We start from the raw sequence: 15,609 nt of genomic DNA on the forward strand, positions 1-15,609 counted from the left end.
GAATGTCTATTAAAGGGTGCTAGGACATACTAAAGCAGAGCTCTCCCACATTCTAAGGATATTTCCAGGTACAGTAAAACCTTGGTTTGCGAGCATAATTCGTTCCAGAAGCATGCTTGTAATCCAAAGCTCTTGTATATCAAAGTGAATTTCCCCAGAGGAAATAATGGAAACTCAGACGATTTGTTCCACAACCCAAACACTTTAATATAAAATACTATACGTACTTAAGAAGGGGATCGCAAGCAGATCGGAGAAGGTTATCATGCCGCTGTACTAGGCCATGGTACACCCCCACCTGGAATACTGCATCCAGCACTGGTCACCGTATATAAAGAAGGACACAGTACTACTCGAAAGGGTCCAGAGAAGAGCGACTAAAATGGTTAAAGGGCTGGAGAAGTGACCGTACTGCGAGAGGTTAGAGAAACTAGGCCTCTTCTCCCTTGAAAGAGGAGACTGAGAGGGGACATGATTGAAACATTCAAGATATAATGAAGGGAATAGACATAGTAGATAAAGACAGGTTGTTCACCCTCTCCAAGGTAGGGAGAACGAGAGGGCACTCTCTAAAGTTAAAAGGGGATAGATTCCGTACAAATGTAAGGAAGTTCTTCTTCACCAAGAGAGTGGTGGAAAACTGGAATGCTCTTCCGGAGGCTGTTATAGGGGAAAACGCCCTCCAGGGATTCAAGACAAAGTTAGACAAGTTCCTGCTAAACTGGAACGTACGCAGGTAAGACTAGTCTCAGGGCACTGGTCTTTGACCTAAGGGCCACCACGGGAACGGACTACTGGGCAGGATGGACCACTGGTCTGACCCAGCAGCAGCAATTCTTATGTTCTTATGTATTGCAAGACCTCACTCATTTAGAACAGTTACTACTCTCCTGCAACATCAGAGAGAGAAGAACCATCGGCTCAATTGTGATAATGTGACATGTGTACACTGTATGCACTCGTATTGCAAGACTTTGCTTTGTTTAGAACAGTCACTACACTCTTGCAGTATCAGAGAGAGAAGTACCATTGGCTCAGTTGTGATGATGGGACGCGTGTATACTGTATGTACTCATATTGCAAGACTTTGCTTGTTTAGAACAATCACTACACTCCTGCGGCATCAGAGAGAGACAAACTATTGGCTCAGTTGTGATGATGTGACGCGTGTATACTGTATATACTCGTATTGCAAGATTTTTCTCGTTTAGAACAGTCACTATACTCCTGCAGCGTCAGAGAGAGAAGAACCATCGGCTCAGTTGTGATGATGTGATGTGTGTATACTGTATGTACTCGTATCGCAAGACCTCACTTATTTAGAACAGTCACTACACTCTTGCAGCGTCAGAGAGAGAAGAACCATCGGCTCAGTTGTGATGATGTGACGCGTGTATACTGATTGTATTCATATTGCAAGACCTCATCGTAATATAAACAATTCATCATTATATCTTGTCATATTATATGCAATTTTCAAAGGAAGGGGAGGGGATGGGTTTATAATTAGAGTAATAGTTGGTATACTTAAGTATGATATGCTTTTTCAATATTATAGTACAGTATTATATAATAATATGTTGTATTTACAATGATCTATGAAGGATTATCAAGTGTGTACTCAATGAAATTGTATAAATTTATGTGATACACTTGTTGTTATATGAAAAATGAATAAAAAAACTAAAACATATTGCAAGACCTCGCTCGTTTAGAACAGTCACTACACTCCCGCAGTGTCAGAGAGAGAAGAACCATCGGCTCCCGCAGTGTCAGAGAGAGAAGAACCATCGGCTCAATTGTGATGTGTGTATACTGTATGTACTTGTATTGCAAGACATTGCTTGTATATCAAGTTAAAATTTAATAAAATATTTTGCTTGTCTTACAAAACACTTGCAAACCAAGTTACTTGCAATCCAAGGTTTTATTGTATTTCCTAATAAAGAAATAAAAATTTATTTTACAGGTCACACAACCTGAAAAGAATTGACAGGGAGTACTTACAGCCTCCTATTTAGGAGGTAGTAAAGGCGCCCAAATTATGGACATGCCAACAGCTCATGCAAATGTCGATGCACTAGCTGAATAGTATGTCCATGTCTATTCTCTGCCCTGAAGCGCCCACTCCAAAGAATAATACAGAAATATAGATAACGCATGCTTGATTTGCACAAAAAGTTTGCTTACAGCAAAACACATTAATGAGCTTTGAGTTAAGCCTTTTCATGTGCATTAATTGTGTTGAGGCTTAATTGCATTTAGTACATAGCCCTATGTTTCTTCTTTCCAAGCCAAGTGAACCATGCAAGGCATCCCCTCTCCTCTCCAGGTGGAGGAGAAGTACTTGCGCACTTTTGAAGGAATTCTATAACAAACCTAGTGCTGTGAAAACGCACACAAAAAAGTAATTGAGAAAACCATATGCTCAGAGTAACACTTTTCCTAGACCATACACCGCATGCTTTCTACAGTTGTAAAAATCTAACTTACAGTACCAGAGAGTAAAAATGCCTGTATCATTTCTGTATTGTCAATGGAAAGAACTGGAACTTCATTTGCTGCTTAGATTTATTTTTTTATAAAGAATATGGCTGAGGCTTGTTAACTTATGTATGATGAGCAAGTTGGTAGATATACTGAGTCTGATAATCAGCTGGCAGTGATCAGTGATTAAGTCACTAGCATTGGTTGGCTGAATTTGACCCACAGATGTACATTACCAGGCCTAATGTGGGTGGTGATGCTAAATATCCGTGTCTTACCTGGCTGCTAGAAGTATTTCAGATGCTGATTTGATTTTTAGCGCCAGTACCTGAATATCTGGGTGAATTAGGACTGCTATTTGTGTGGTCCTACTTGACTGGATAATTATCCAGGCACTGCCATTGAATATATGACCTTACCATCCCGCTGCGGAACCTGAGCTCCCTCCATTTATTCCGCAAGCAACTAAAAACCTGGCTCTTCTCTAACATGTAATTTCTTTTTTCCCTTACTTTTCCACTCAACTTATAAACTTATGTAAATCTTTTCCTACCCTTTCTCATTTTTAAGTTCTTGTAAACCGTGCCGAGCTCTACTTCCGTTGAGATAATGCGGTATATTAAGGTTTAGTTTAGTTTAGTTTAGAATATTTGCAGTGCCTGGTTAACTTCTGGATCTGCCTTGACACTTCCCCAGCAATAACCAGAATGTGTCATAGTGGTCAGAGAAGATATTCAGCAGCACTCTGATTTAGTGCCACTGAATATATGCTTTAGGGCTGGTAAGTGCTATTTAACCAGAAAGGAGCTTCTCTTGCTTGATTAAACTGTTTTAAGTATCAATCTCACTGTGTTTTTCATAGAAATTTTACCTACAAGCTCAGAAAATAACAGTAGCAGTGTAATACAAAGATGAATTGAATAGGTTTGTGGTTGTAACTTCTAACTACAAATTTTTGTCTATTAATATTCCCTGTAAAATTTGTAACTCTTCTTTTTTTAAGTGGATGAAAACTGATGATTCCTATAGGACTTGCAGTGAAACACCAATCAGAATTGAAGACCCAAACCAGTTTGTCCCACTAAATACAAACCCTACTGATGTGTTGGAAAAGAGAAATAAGGTAAAATGCATAAAAAATTAAGTGCTGGTCGTCAGACCTTGACTTGCTTGCAGGTATTGAATATTCTTTACTGCACATATTTTAGGCTGACTTTTTAAACTGAATTTATTTGAATAAATAACTCCCACTTTATATTATGATATTTTGTATAGCTAAGTTTATTAATTATCTGGCACCATCCACTTAAAATTATTTGAACCAGTCCGTTTTATCCTAAAGGGGCCCAAAGAGGTGGAACTCCATTAAAAAGTGAATTTAGAAATATTTTTATCAAGCTTGTTCAGTGGTTCACTGACAAGCTCACTTTGTATGGAAGTTCTGTGGTTCAGTTCCTGGATTTGGTCTTCTGCATTCTTAGTCAGCTAGGCTAGGGGTGCTATGGTGACTGTGTTCATAGCTATTAGATCAGTGGTTCTCAAGCCAGTTAGGTTGCCCATAATAATTATGCATGAGAGAGATTTGCATAGAATGGAGATACATTTGCATGCATTATCTCATACATGTTTGTTATAGATGTCCTGAAAACCTGATTGACTTGGTATGTCCTAGGATTAGGTTGAGGACCTGAACATAACATCTATTGACTGAATTTAGAACTCGCAAGATTCTGAAATGAGCCCTGATATATTACTACCTTACCATTGCAGCCTTGAATACACTAGAACAGCAGTGAATAAGGCTGTTGGCACCAGGATCCTCAGGACTGGTTCTGACCGAGCTGGAAGCTAAATGAGAGAGGATTGACAGGATTTCTCAGATTCTCATATTTTAATTCTAGTCTGTATTGGATCTGTGAGTGATTAGTGTTGCTAATTTTAGATCTTCAAAAGGAAATGTCAGACTAAAACAAAAGGGCAGTTAAGAATCATTTGTCTTATTACTTTGCAGATTCGAGAGCAAAATCGATATGACTTGAAGACAGCTGGACCTCAGTCTCAACGGTTGGCTGGTATCATCATGGATAAACCTAATCCAGTAATTATATTTAGCATATTTTATATAGAAATTCAGTGCAGCTAATTTATCATCAACAAGGAGGACTGAGTCAGGCACACAAGTGGAGGAATATAAACTTGCAGAAGAATAAAAAATATGCAATTCAATGCACAAGAGACTTTTTGTATTTGAAAAACATTATTAATCTAGACATCAGTGACATCAAAGTTTAATACAATTGGAACAAAAAGCATTGTTTCTCACTTCTCAGATGTATTTTGCATAGACTGGATTGATCAGGCACACAAATGGGTGATGACGTTACACATTGCCGGGACAGAACTGCACTCTGAACTCAGAGTTGTTTCAGTTGGAAAACTTGGTCTGTGCTTGACCCTTTAAAAGTAAAAAAAAAATCAGAAAATAGCCTGCAGGGGGAAAACATATGCATTTTTATTATCTTGAAATGAATTTTGATTTCTAGAGTTATATCATGCTGAATGTCCCAAACATGTCTTTGAGAATCTTAACCCTACATTGTAACATAGTAAATGACAGCAGATAAAAACCCGAATGGTCCATCCAGTCTGCCCAATCATACCCTAAATTACTGATTTAATTTAAATTGTCCTTTTTTCTAGCTATTTCTGGGCCAGAAACCCAAAGCTTTGCCCGGTACTGTGCTTAGGTTCCATTTACTGAAGACTCCGGCAAAGCTCACTCCAGCCCATCTAAACTATCTCAGCTGTCGAAGCCCTCCCCAACCAAATGGCCATATATGAACACAGACCGTGCAAGTCTGCCCAATACTGGCCTTAGTTCTTCAATATATATATACCATTATTTTCTGATTAGAGATCCTCTGTGTTCACCCACGCTTTTTTGAACTCTGTCACAGTTTTCCTCTCCACTTTCCTTGGGAGCGCATTCCAGGCATCAACCACCCTGTATTCTATGAATTTTTGTACTTCTGCTGCATCAGTGGGTCTTTTCGGTGAAGATTTTTTCCATAGGTGTAAAATGGGAAAAAAATCATTTCTGAATAAGATTCATTTTGTCCATTTTGAAGAGGCATATCGTGTTGAAATGCTTTTTTCACAAAGTTAATAGTTAGCTACTCTCCAATAATCTTTATAAAGGTTATTTACCTTCAAAACATTTTTGGTGGAATGCATCTCTTTGTCTTCCATGCCATTTCTCCTTTTGCTATTTACTTCAGATTAAACACTCCCTGAAAAATAATTCCACAATTTTTAATTGATTTTGAGAAATCAGGAAATTTTAAAATATTTTATGTTGCGTCACCATAGAAAAAACAGGGGATAAAACAACACCACAACCACAAATATGCACAAATCAGAGTGGAATTGTCCAGGAGAAAATGATGTGCACTAAAGAAGTATCCTCCAATATATCTGGTGATTTGAAGATCTTTATTGGTCAAACATCAATAAAACACATTCATCGACTCGACATGTACATGTTTCGGCCATCAGGCCTGCCTCAGGAGTCTTAAAAATTGCGAATGATGATGTAAGAAGTATGCTGGTACTCAAGAAGATATACGACCAAAAATCAATCAACCTTATGTTTTGAAGTTGATAACTCCCATATCATGCGCGGGTTAGGTTTATCTCCATTTCATCACACGTTTAGATGATATTCTTCTTTGATTGACTTTTGGTCGTATATCTTCTTGAGTACCAGCATACTTCTTACATCCTCATTCGCAATTTTTAAGACTCCTGAGGCAGGCCTGATGACCGAAACATGTACATGTCGAGTCGATGAATGTGTTTTATTGATGTTCGAACAATAAAGATCTTCAAATCACCAGATATATTGGAGGATACTTCTTTAGTGCACATCATTTTCTCCTGGACAATTCCACTCTGATTTGTGCTTCACCATAGAAACCAGGCCATCCAAGAGGCTGCTGGTGGTGGTGCCCCTGCTGAGAAGAAGAAAGAGGAAGAGTCCGAGGAATCCGATGATGACATGGGCTTTGGTCTCTTTGACTAAGTGATGTTTGTAACAAACTTATAATAAACCGAATGAAACATTGGGAAAAAAACCCAAAAAAACATAAGCATAGAAAACATTGCCTAATTACAGGATAGGCTAGTCCCCAAGTCACACAGAATAAATTAAAGCTACTAACTTTTGGATTCTTTTCCAGAATGAAGTTATAAATGCATGCGTGCAGACTGTAGAAGTCTCTCTGACAATCTTTTCTCTTAGCTGACACTGCTGTTAAAGCACTATTCCCACAACTGAGCACTTACTGTATTTAGGACTTCAATTGTCCACATTCCCCATTCAACCTATTTCAGGGATTATCATATACTTTTTTACCCCTTTTTTCATCCGTGCTCTATCCCGTCCATAAAAGATACGGGCAAACTATTCCACCAGCAAATTCTTACAACTTTGAGCGTGGCTTAGCCTCTAGATAAATGGCAATTTGCACTAATGATGACCAGAGTTTAACCTGCTGCGCCATTCCTCTATGCCCTGTTTAATAGTGTGAAGGACTTTTAATTTTGTGTTTGATTCCTTCCTCTTTCTATTTAAGGATCATCTGTGTTTATCCCACGTATTTTTGAAGCTGGACACGGTTTTTGTCCCACCACCTCCCCCAGGAGGGTATTCTACTACTATTTATCAATTCTATAGTGCTGCCAGACGTACGCAGCACTGTACATTCAACAAGTAATGCTAGGTAGAGCTTGCAATCTAATCAAACAGACAAATGGAACAAATAGGGGTTAGAGAATTTCTCATAGAGGGAATGATAAAACAGACATTGGTAAGAGTTAGGAGTTAAAAGCAGCCTCAAAAAAGTGTGCTTTTAGCCTAAATTCAAACACTATCAGAGTCGCAGCTTGACACACTGACTCAAGCAGTCTGTTCCAGGACAGAGTCTGGAGTTGGCAGTAGAGGAAAAGGGTACAGGTAAGAGACACCCGATGAACAGAGTTCCCAGGGAGGAGTATAGGAAGAGAGGAGAGATACCAAGGAACTGCAAAGTGAATGCACTTGTAAATCAATAAGAGGAGTTTGAACTGTATGCGGAAATGGACTTGAGAGGGGTAATGTGAGCATAGCGTCACTGGCAGAATATAAGCCATGCAGCAGATTTTTGAATGAATTGAAGGGGAGAAAGATGGAACCTGTTAGAACCAAGTTGCAGTAATGTAGACAACAGGTGATAATGTGGATAAAGGTTTTGGTAGTGTGCTCAGAAAGGAGAGGTTGGATTTTGAAAATATTATAGAGGAAGAAACGACAGGCTTTAAAAGTCTGTTGGATTTGTTCATAAAAGGAGAGAGAGGAGTAAAAGATGACCCCCGAGGTTGCGAGCTAACGAGACGGGGAAGGATGAGTGAGTTATCCACAGAAATAGAAAATAGGGGAGAGGTGAGTTTAAGAGGAAGACAGGAAGCTCAGTCTTGGCAATGTTCAATTTTAAATGGTGGTGATACATCCCGGCAGCAATGTCAGACAGGCAGGCTGAGACTTGGGCCCAGGTTCCTGTAGAAATTTCTGGAATAGAGAGAGAGATCTGGGAGTCATCAGCATAAAGGTGATATCTGAAAACCATGGCATCCACCATGCTCTCAATGAAAAGGTATAGCCTGATACTAAGCCAACCGCCCTTCAACTTCAGTTCATGTCCTACCTCTACTGTTTCTCTGTGAGAGGAAGTATCTGATCTGAAATATTTTGTCTTTGGTCACAGTCACTTGAGCAATATAGTCCACGAACTCCTAAACCTTAGTAAGTGTACCTTAAAGTTTTTCAACAATAGGGTTGTTGTATGCATACATCCTAAATTCTTGCCTAAGGTGGTATCAGATTTCCACCTGAATCTGTCATCTTTTCAACAGTTTTTTCCAGGTTACATATTCACAAAAGTGAATATGTCTTGCACATTTTGCACGGAAAAATAGCCTTAATCTTCTATACTTCGAGCAGACCAAAGCCTTTAAAGAAACTTACCTAGTATTTTGACCTAGGATAGCCATAGCCATATCTCATGTACATTGCTCAGCTGAGGCATGTCAGAGCTGCTTATGCCATGGCGGAGTATGTTGCCCAGCTGAGGCTGTTCTCCACAAAAGAGATCTACAAAGCCTCAACAAGGGCTGCTGTTTGTATATTCCCAAACTATTCCCAAACATGAAAATAAGTTTAGTCTGTCCTTTAGAACTTAGTTGGGTGTATTGGGTGTTTTCCGAAGACTTCAAGGCATTAATCTTCTCAAACTATGCTACTGCTTCTAATTTAAAGCATTATATGTTACTGAGATTGTTCCGCACAGCAAAGCAGCATAGGACGCTCATGCATGTGTGCAGCAGCACTTTATAAAGTTCTGGAGCTTTAAAATACTGTATCACCTATCACCTGTCTGTTTTGTTCACCTGTTATAGATAAACAACTTTGTTGCTCTTTTTTGGGGTTTTCTTTTGTATGTACGATCACCTTAAAATTTTCTGCTTTCTCTTTTGTAGCCCATGCAATTTGAAGAAGATCCTGATGCCCCACCAGCACCACCAAACCCATTTGATTACGACGCTGAAAAAGAAATGGAGGAGTATAAAAAAGCAATTGAACGCAAGCAACAAGGAGGTTGGTGCTTTACATCTGATTTTGAAGGGATGTTACTATCTAGATATGTGACATTAAAATTTTCTTTTGTGCGTTTCTGAAATAAGAATATACGAGACAAGCTTTCGGTCAACTGTGTAAATCTATGGCTTTGCCAAAGGTAAGTATTTCTGCCTGGATTTATGTTTACTGGTCATGTGAATCTGTTCATATACCACCTTAAAGAATCCTTTCAAGTTGACTGTTCTAAAGCTTTGAATCCAGTTGCCTGGATTGTTGTTCCATCAGCCCATTTTCTTATAAGGTTCAGTAAAAATGCATTTTAATTATGCAATAAAAATCATAATTTTTTAAGTTTTCTTTTTGGAGAATGTATAGCTTAGAGAATGAAACTTCTGTTTTCAGAATTTTTTTCTTTTCCCAGGACTTACCAAGGAAATTGTAACTGGCTTTCTCCAAGGAGAAGTAGGCATCATATTCTCGCATCTGGATGATGTCATCCATGGAACCCGGCATGAACAGTCAAAAAAAATGTAGTCATTACCTTTTAGGACTATCCATGTGCTGGTGCTTTTCTGCCAGACGTTGGCTTGCCTGACCTGCAGTTCTTAGTATTCTGTGGGGCTGAGAATCTGTATGTTTGAGTTCTTTCAAGCATATCAAAATTTTGCCTTTTTTTGTGCCTTCCCAGTTTTTTTTCCTTCAGTTTTGTCATATTTTGTTTTCTTTGATATTCCTTTGTTTTTGGTTAAAATTTCATTTTCTTCCCAACTTTGTTTTTTTGGGCCTTGAGGCTCTTTTCAGCTTGTTCCCAAACCAGGAGCATCAACTCTTTCAGATTGTCATGTACTTGACCTCCCCAGGCCATTGAACCCTTTGGCTTCGCATCAGTGTTTTTCCCATTGATGTTCAAGGCACCTAGCAGCTTCAGATAGTGCACTCAATGTCATAGGACCATTTCAGATATTGACCCGCACAACTGGTGTGTGCAGAGCCTAGGTCCAGAACATTGAGATATTTCTTGAATGTAGAAGTGATCACTTAAAGTCAGAAAGTTGCAGTTTGAAAAAACTCTTTGGTACAATTTCTGGGACATCTAGCATGGCTGGAGACTCTGACCCGATGCTCAATTCTATACAACTCCAGCATTGACACCACTCTGTCAAGAAGTGACACAAATCTGGGCTTGGGCAATTGCTCACAATATATTCCTCAAAGCAATTTATCTGGCAGGAAAACAAAATGTCATAGCAGACAAGCTGAGCAGACTCCTTCAACATCACGAGTGGTTGTTCAACATAGATATTCCCAGATTGGGGAACCCCCAAAGTAAGACCTCTTTGCTTCCCCCCACAACTACAAACTTCCACTATTCTGTTTCAGACTCTACACTTCCAATTGTTTGGAGTCAGGTACCTTTCTTTCCAACTGGGGAGACAGATTTCTGTATGCATTTCCTCCAATTCCAATAGTTGGGAAGACTACTAAAACTTCACCAAGAACAGGCCATCATGATTCTCATAGTGCTTTGGTGGCCACATTAGCCATGGTTTCCTCTCCTCCTGCAACTCATTGCATGGGAACATCACACTTCAAGTGTTTCTAACATTGCTGACACAGAGCAAAGGCTCTCTCCTTCAATCTGATCTATGCTTATTAGCACTCACAGCATAGTATCCGTCTTCCTTAGAATTAATGCTTTCACACTATCTGCACCAGTATCGGCCATTATAGAAGCTTCCAGAAAACTTTCCACACAGTGATGATATCATTTCAAATGGACTCGCTTCACTATCTTGTGTAATCTCCACTTGCTAGATCCAGTCACTTGTTCTGATTATCTCTTACACCTTCCCAGTTTTGGTCTCAAGGCTACTTCAGTGCAAGTTCATCTGAGTGCTATTAGTGCCTTCCATTCACCATTAGACAGGAAACTATTATCTGTACATCCCTTGTTTTCCAGATTCATGAAGGGCCTCTACTATATCAAGCCTTCGCTCAAGCCTCCTGCCATTGCCTAGGACCTCAGTGTTGTAATGTCCACTCTGATGAAATCTCCCTTTGAGCCTCTTTTGACTTTTTCCTTCAAACATCTGATTTGGAAAGTAGTCTTCCTCTTAGCCCTTATGTCTGCATGCTGAGTCAGTGAACTTTAAGCACTGGTATCTGATCCACCCTATATAATTTTCTACCATGATAGGGTGGTTCTTTGCACACATTCCAAATGCCTACTGAAAGTTTCTCTGAATTTTATCTCAACTAGTCCATAGTTCTATCTATCGTCTTCCCGAGACCATATTCTCAACCTGGTGAGGCGGCTCTATACACATTGGATTGTAAACATGCACTGTATAACTACTTGGATCGAACCAAGCCTCAACTCAACTTGTGCAGTCATTTGACCCTAATAGACTTGGTTTCCTTGGTGACAGAAGCTCCATCTCTACAATGCTGGCAGATTGTATCTCCTTTGCATAAGTTCGGGATGGGCTGATGCTTGAAGGCTGTGTCACTGCTCATAAAGTTCAAACAATGGCGACTTCAGTAGCCCATCATCATTCTACACCTATTGAGGACATGTTTATGTTTTATTAGACTTGATATACTGCTTGATCATATGACTGGTCCAAGCAGTTTACAATGATAAAATATTATTTTAAAAAAAAGGAACTCCATAGTAAAACAGGACAGACTACTGAACAGATTAAAATACATTCACATGAGGAGAAAAAGGGGAAAAAAAAGTTTGTGATTTCAGGGCCCCAATATTCTAACACAATTTCTTTATAATTAATAAACATGAGTTTCCTGGTAATAATTCACCCCAAATTATTTCTTAAACATAGTAGTCTTTAATAAACTCTTAGAATGTGAAATTGGCCTCCAAACGCAGATCACATGGAAATGGGTTCCACAGGTTAGGAGCTGTACAGTAAAAGGCATTATTCCTTGTTGATTCCCATCTTGCTGTTTTAACTGAGGGCAGAACCAACCCATTGTCCTGATCAAATCTAAGAGCTCTAGCAGATGTGTAGAGAATGGTAAGCACATGATGATCTGGTGAATGCGAAAGCAGAACTTTGTGTCGTAAATAAACTATTGGAAGCCAGTGACATTGTAGGAAAAGAGGTGTAACCCTGTCAACCTTTTTTTTTATTTAATCCTAAGATTTTGAATGCAATATTTTGAATAGTTTGAAGCCTTTTGAGGTTGTTTCATGTGATACCTACATATATTGCATTGCAATAATCGAGATTTGATATTATGAATGCATGAATCGGGATATGCAACTTAAGAACATAAGAATAGCCTTACTGAGTCAGACCAATGGTCCATCAAGCCCAGTAGCCCGTTCTCACGGTGGCCAATCCAGGTCACTAGTACCAAGGTGTAGCAATATTCCATGCTACCAATACAGGGACAAGCAGTGGCTTCCCCCATGTCTTTCTCAATAACAGACTATGGACTTTTCCTCCAGGAACTTGTCCAAACCTTTCTTAAAACCAGCAATGCTATCCGCTCTTACCACATCCTCTGACAACGGGTTCCAAACCTTAACTATTCTCTGAGTGACAAAAAATTTCCTCCAATTGATTTTAAAAGTATTTCCCTGTAACTTCGAGTGCCCCCTAGTCTTTGTTATTTTTGACGGAGTGAAAAATCGATCCACTTGTACCCGTTCTGCTCCACTCAGGATTTTGTAGACTTCAATCATATCTCCCCTTAGCCATCTCTTTTCCAAGCTGGAAAACCCTAACCTTTTTAGTCTTTCCTCATACGAGGAGAGTTCCATCCCCTTTACCATCTTGGTTGCTCTTCTTTGAACCTTTTCTATCGCCACTATATCTATCTTGAGATAAGGAGACCAGAATTGAACGCAATAATCCAGATGAGGTCGCACCATGGAGCGATACAGGAGCATTATGACATTCTTAGTCTTGTCAACCATCCATTTTTTAATAATTCACAGCATCCTGTTTGCTTTTTTGGCCGCTGCCACACATTGGGCGGAAGGTTTCATCGTATTGCCTACAATGATATCCAGATCCTTTTCATGGGTGCAAACCCCCAAGGTGGACCCTAGCATCCAGTAACTGCGATTCATGTCATTCTTCCCAATGTGCATCACTTTGCATATGTCCACATTAAATTTCTCTAACTGCACGCATTGTTCTAAGAGTATAAAAACAAGAATTAATGCAGAAATTTGTTCCTCAAAAGTTAATTTAGTGTCCACTATAACTCCTAAACTATATATAATAAGAGTTGGGGTCAGATGACGGAAAAATAGAAGCATTGGGATCAAAATTTTGGTGTACCAACCCCAGAGCCCTTTTCTCTGCAGGCACTGGAGTATGATTTTTTTTACCTCCTATGCTTCCAGAGGCTAGAATCCTGAACCTCAACAGTTTCTGTACATTTTTCATTAATAGAGCACAGGTTAACAGATTCAGCTATTCCATTACCTATAGCTAGTACTTCCACATTTAGGTTAACTCCTCAACAACAATGGGGGAGAGTGTGGAGCAGTAATTAAAGCTACAGCCTCAGCACCCTGGACAAGTCACTTAATCTTCCCGTTGCCCCAGGTACTTTAGATAGATTGTGTACCCACCAGGACAGACAGGGAAAAATGCTTGAGCCTGAATAAATGCACGTAAACCGTTCTAAGCTCCCCTGGGAGAATGGTATAGAAAATTGAATAAATAAAGTTGGGCTGGTTTCTTAGTGTGTCTGCAACTCAGTTTGAGGTAGATGGCACTGTGTCATCATCTTAATGTTCTTCAAGCACATAGGAGGTAATATTCAGATTAGAGAATGACAGGGGGAAAAAATCTGTCCCCGTCACTGCACCGTCCCCGGCCCACCATCCTCTGCACCGCCCCGTCACCGCCGTTCCCTTCACCGCCCCGTCACCTTCACCGCCATCCCTTTCACCGCCCCGTCACCGCCACTGCCATCCCATTCACCGCTCCGTCACCGTCCCCGTCTAGCACCCATCTTCTTCCCTCCGCTCCCCCATAGTCTGGCATCTGTCTTCTTCCCTTCCAGCGTCTTCTCCCCACTCTGCCTTCCACATTTCCTTTCAGGGTCTGTTCCTCTCTACCCTCTTTCAATGTCTGTTCTATTCCTTTCCACCACCACCCTTCCCTCCCTCCTTTACCATCTGTTCCTTTCTACCACCCTTCTTTCATATCTTCTATCAGTCCCCCCACCATCACTAGCAATCTCTCTTCTCCCTTACCATGAGCAAATAGAACTTCTGAAAATTGTATTGCTGAGGCATTATTTCTAGTACGCCTTTTTTTCCAGATGGATAATGACATCAATTTTATAATTCTTACTGTCTGCTCTGATTTCATTCACAATTTGGTTTGTGTTTTGTACCTGAGGATTCCATGAGGCATTTAACCTTTTCCTGTCTCTTCTGTGATTTCAAGTTGATTCCTTCAGTAATGGAGTCTCAAGGCAGTAGTAGTTTTCTATTTTGGGCTCTTTTGACATTGTTTAAGGGATTTCTTGTACATTTGGTGCTGGTCTTCTTTGATGAGGTCACTTCAGAATCTATTTCCAAGGAAGATAAACTTTTTCCCTTTCACCCCCTCCTTCCTTGTGTGAGCCGGAACACGCGGTCCCCGCAAGCAAGTAATTTTATATCATTTTCATTCTATTCATTCATAGAAATTAAAGTCTAGATAATGCCAGTCACATAACAAAACATGATTTTACAAAAATAATTCCCTGCACAGTCAAGCCTGCAAGGATTACTAGATGTCTTTCAGCAGCTCCCCTCCCTCCCTCCCCCTTACCTTTGTGGCCAAGTCAAAATGATCTACCAACAATAAAATTTTCAAAACACAAAGCACGCTGTACGCAGAGAAAATGTTAATTATCATTTATATTCCGCGGGTTTTCAAAGAGGTCAAGGCAGATGACTTTATGCAATGTCACCTCAGTAACAACTATACAAAAATAGACAATTATTCCCCCTCCCTTTTTACTAAACTGCGATAGCGGTTTTTAGCACAGGGAGCTGCGCTGAATGCTCCACGCTGCTCTCGACGCTCATAGGCTCCCTGCGCTAAAAAACGCTATTGCGTTTTAGTAAAAGGGGGCCATAGGGCAAAATATAGACAGCAGATATAAATTCTCAAAACGGACACATTTTGATCACTAAGTTGAAAATAAAATCATTTTTCCTACCTTTTTGTCTGGTGATTTCATGAGTCTCTGGTCCTTCTTCTGATCCTTCTTCTTTCTTCTCCTGCCCTCCCCCTCTTTCTTTCTCTCTCCCCCTGGCTCCCCTCTTTATTTCTGCCTTTCTTTCTCTCTCCCCCTGGCCCCCCTCTATTTCTGCCTTTCTTTCTCTCTCCCCCCCTGGCCTCCCTCTTTATTTCTCTCTCCCCCTGGCCCTCCTCTTTCTTTCTGCCTTTCTTTCTCTCCCCCTTGAC

The 15,609-nt window shown here is 40.0% G+C and overlaps 1 protein-coding gene across 8 annotated transcripts in view; it reads left to right on the top strand.

Annotated features, from left to right (window-relative positions):
- ADD3 (adducin 3) overlaps positions 1-15,609 on the top strand; it is a 380,040-nt gene that overhangs the window by 341,233 nt on the left and 23,198 nt on the right. For all 8 annotated transcript variants that reach the window (XM_033942120.1, XM_033942115.1, XM_033942114.1 and 5 more), the window contains 3 exons: positions 3,491-3,610; positions 4,499-4,585; positions 9,061-9,178. In XM_033942120.1, the coding sequence (XP_033798011.1) occupies positions 3,491-3,610; positions 4,499-4,585; positions 9,061-9,178 (325 nt within the window). The remainder of the gene's footprint in view (positions 1-3,490; positions 3,611-4,498; positions 4,586-9,060; positions 9,179-15,609) is intronic.

This window comes from Geotrypetes seraphini, chromosome 4, assembly GCF_902459505.1.
Source record: "Geotrypetes seraphini chromosome 4, aGeoSer1.1, whole genome shotgun sequence".
Taxonomy (NCBI): domain Eukaryota; kingdom Metazoa; phylum Chordata; class Amphibia; order Gymnophiona; family Dermophiidae; genus Geotrypetes; species Geotrypetes seraphini.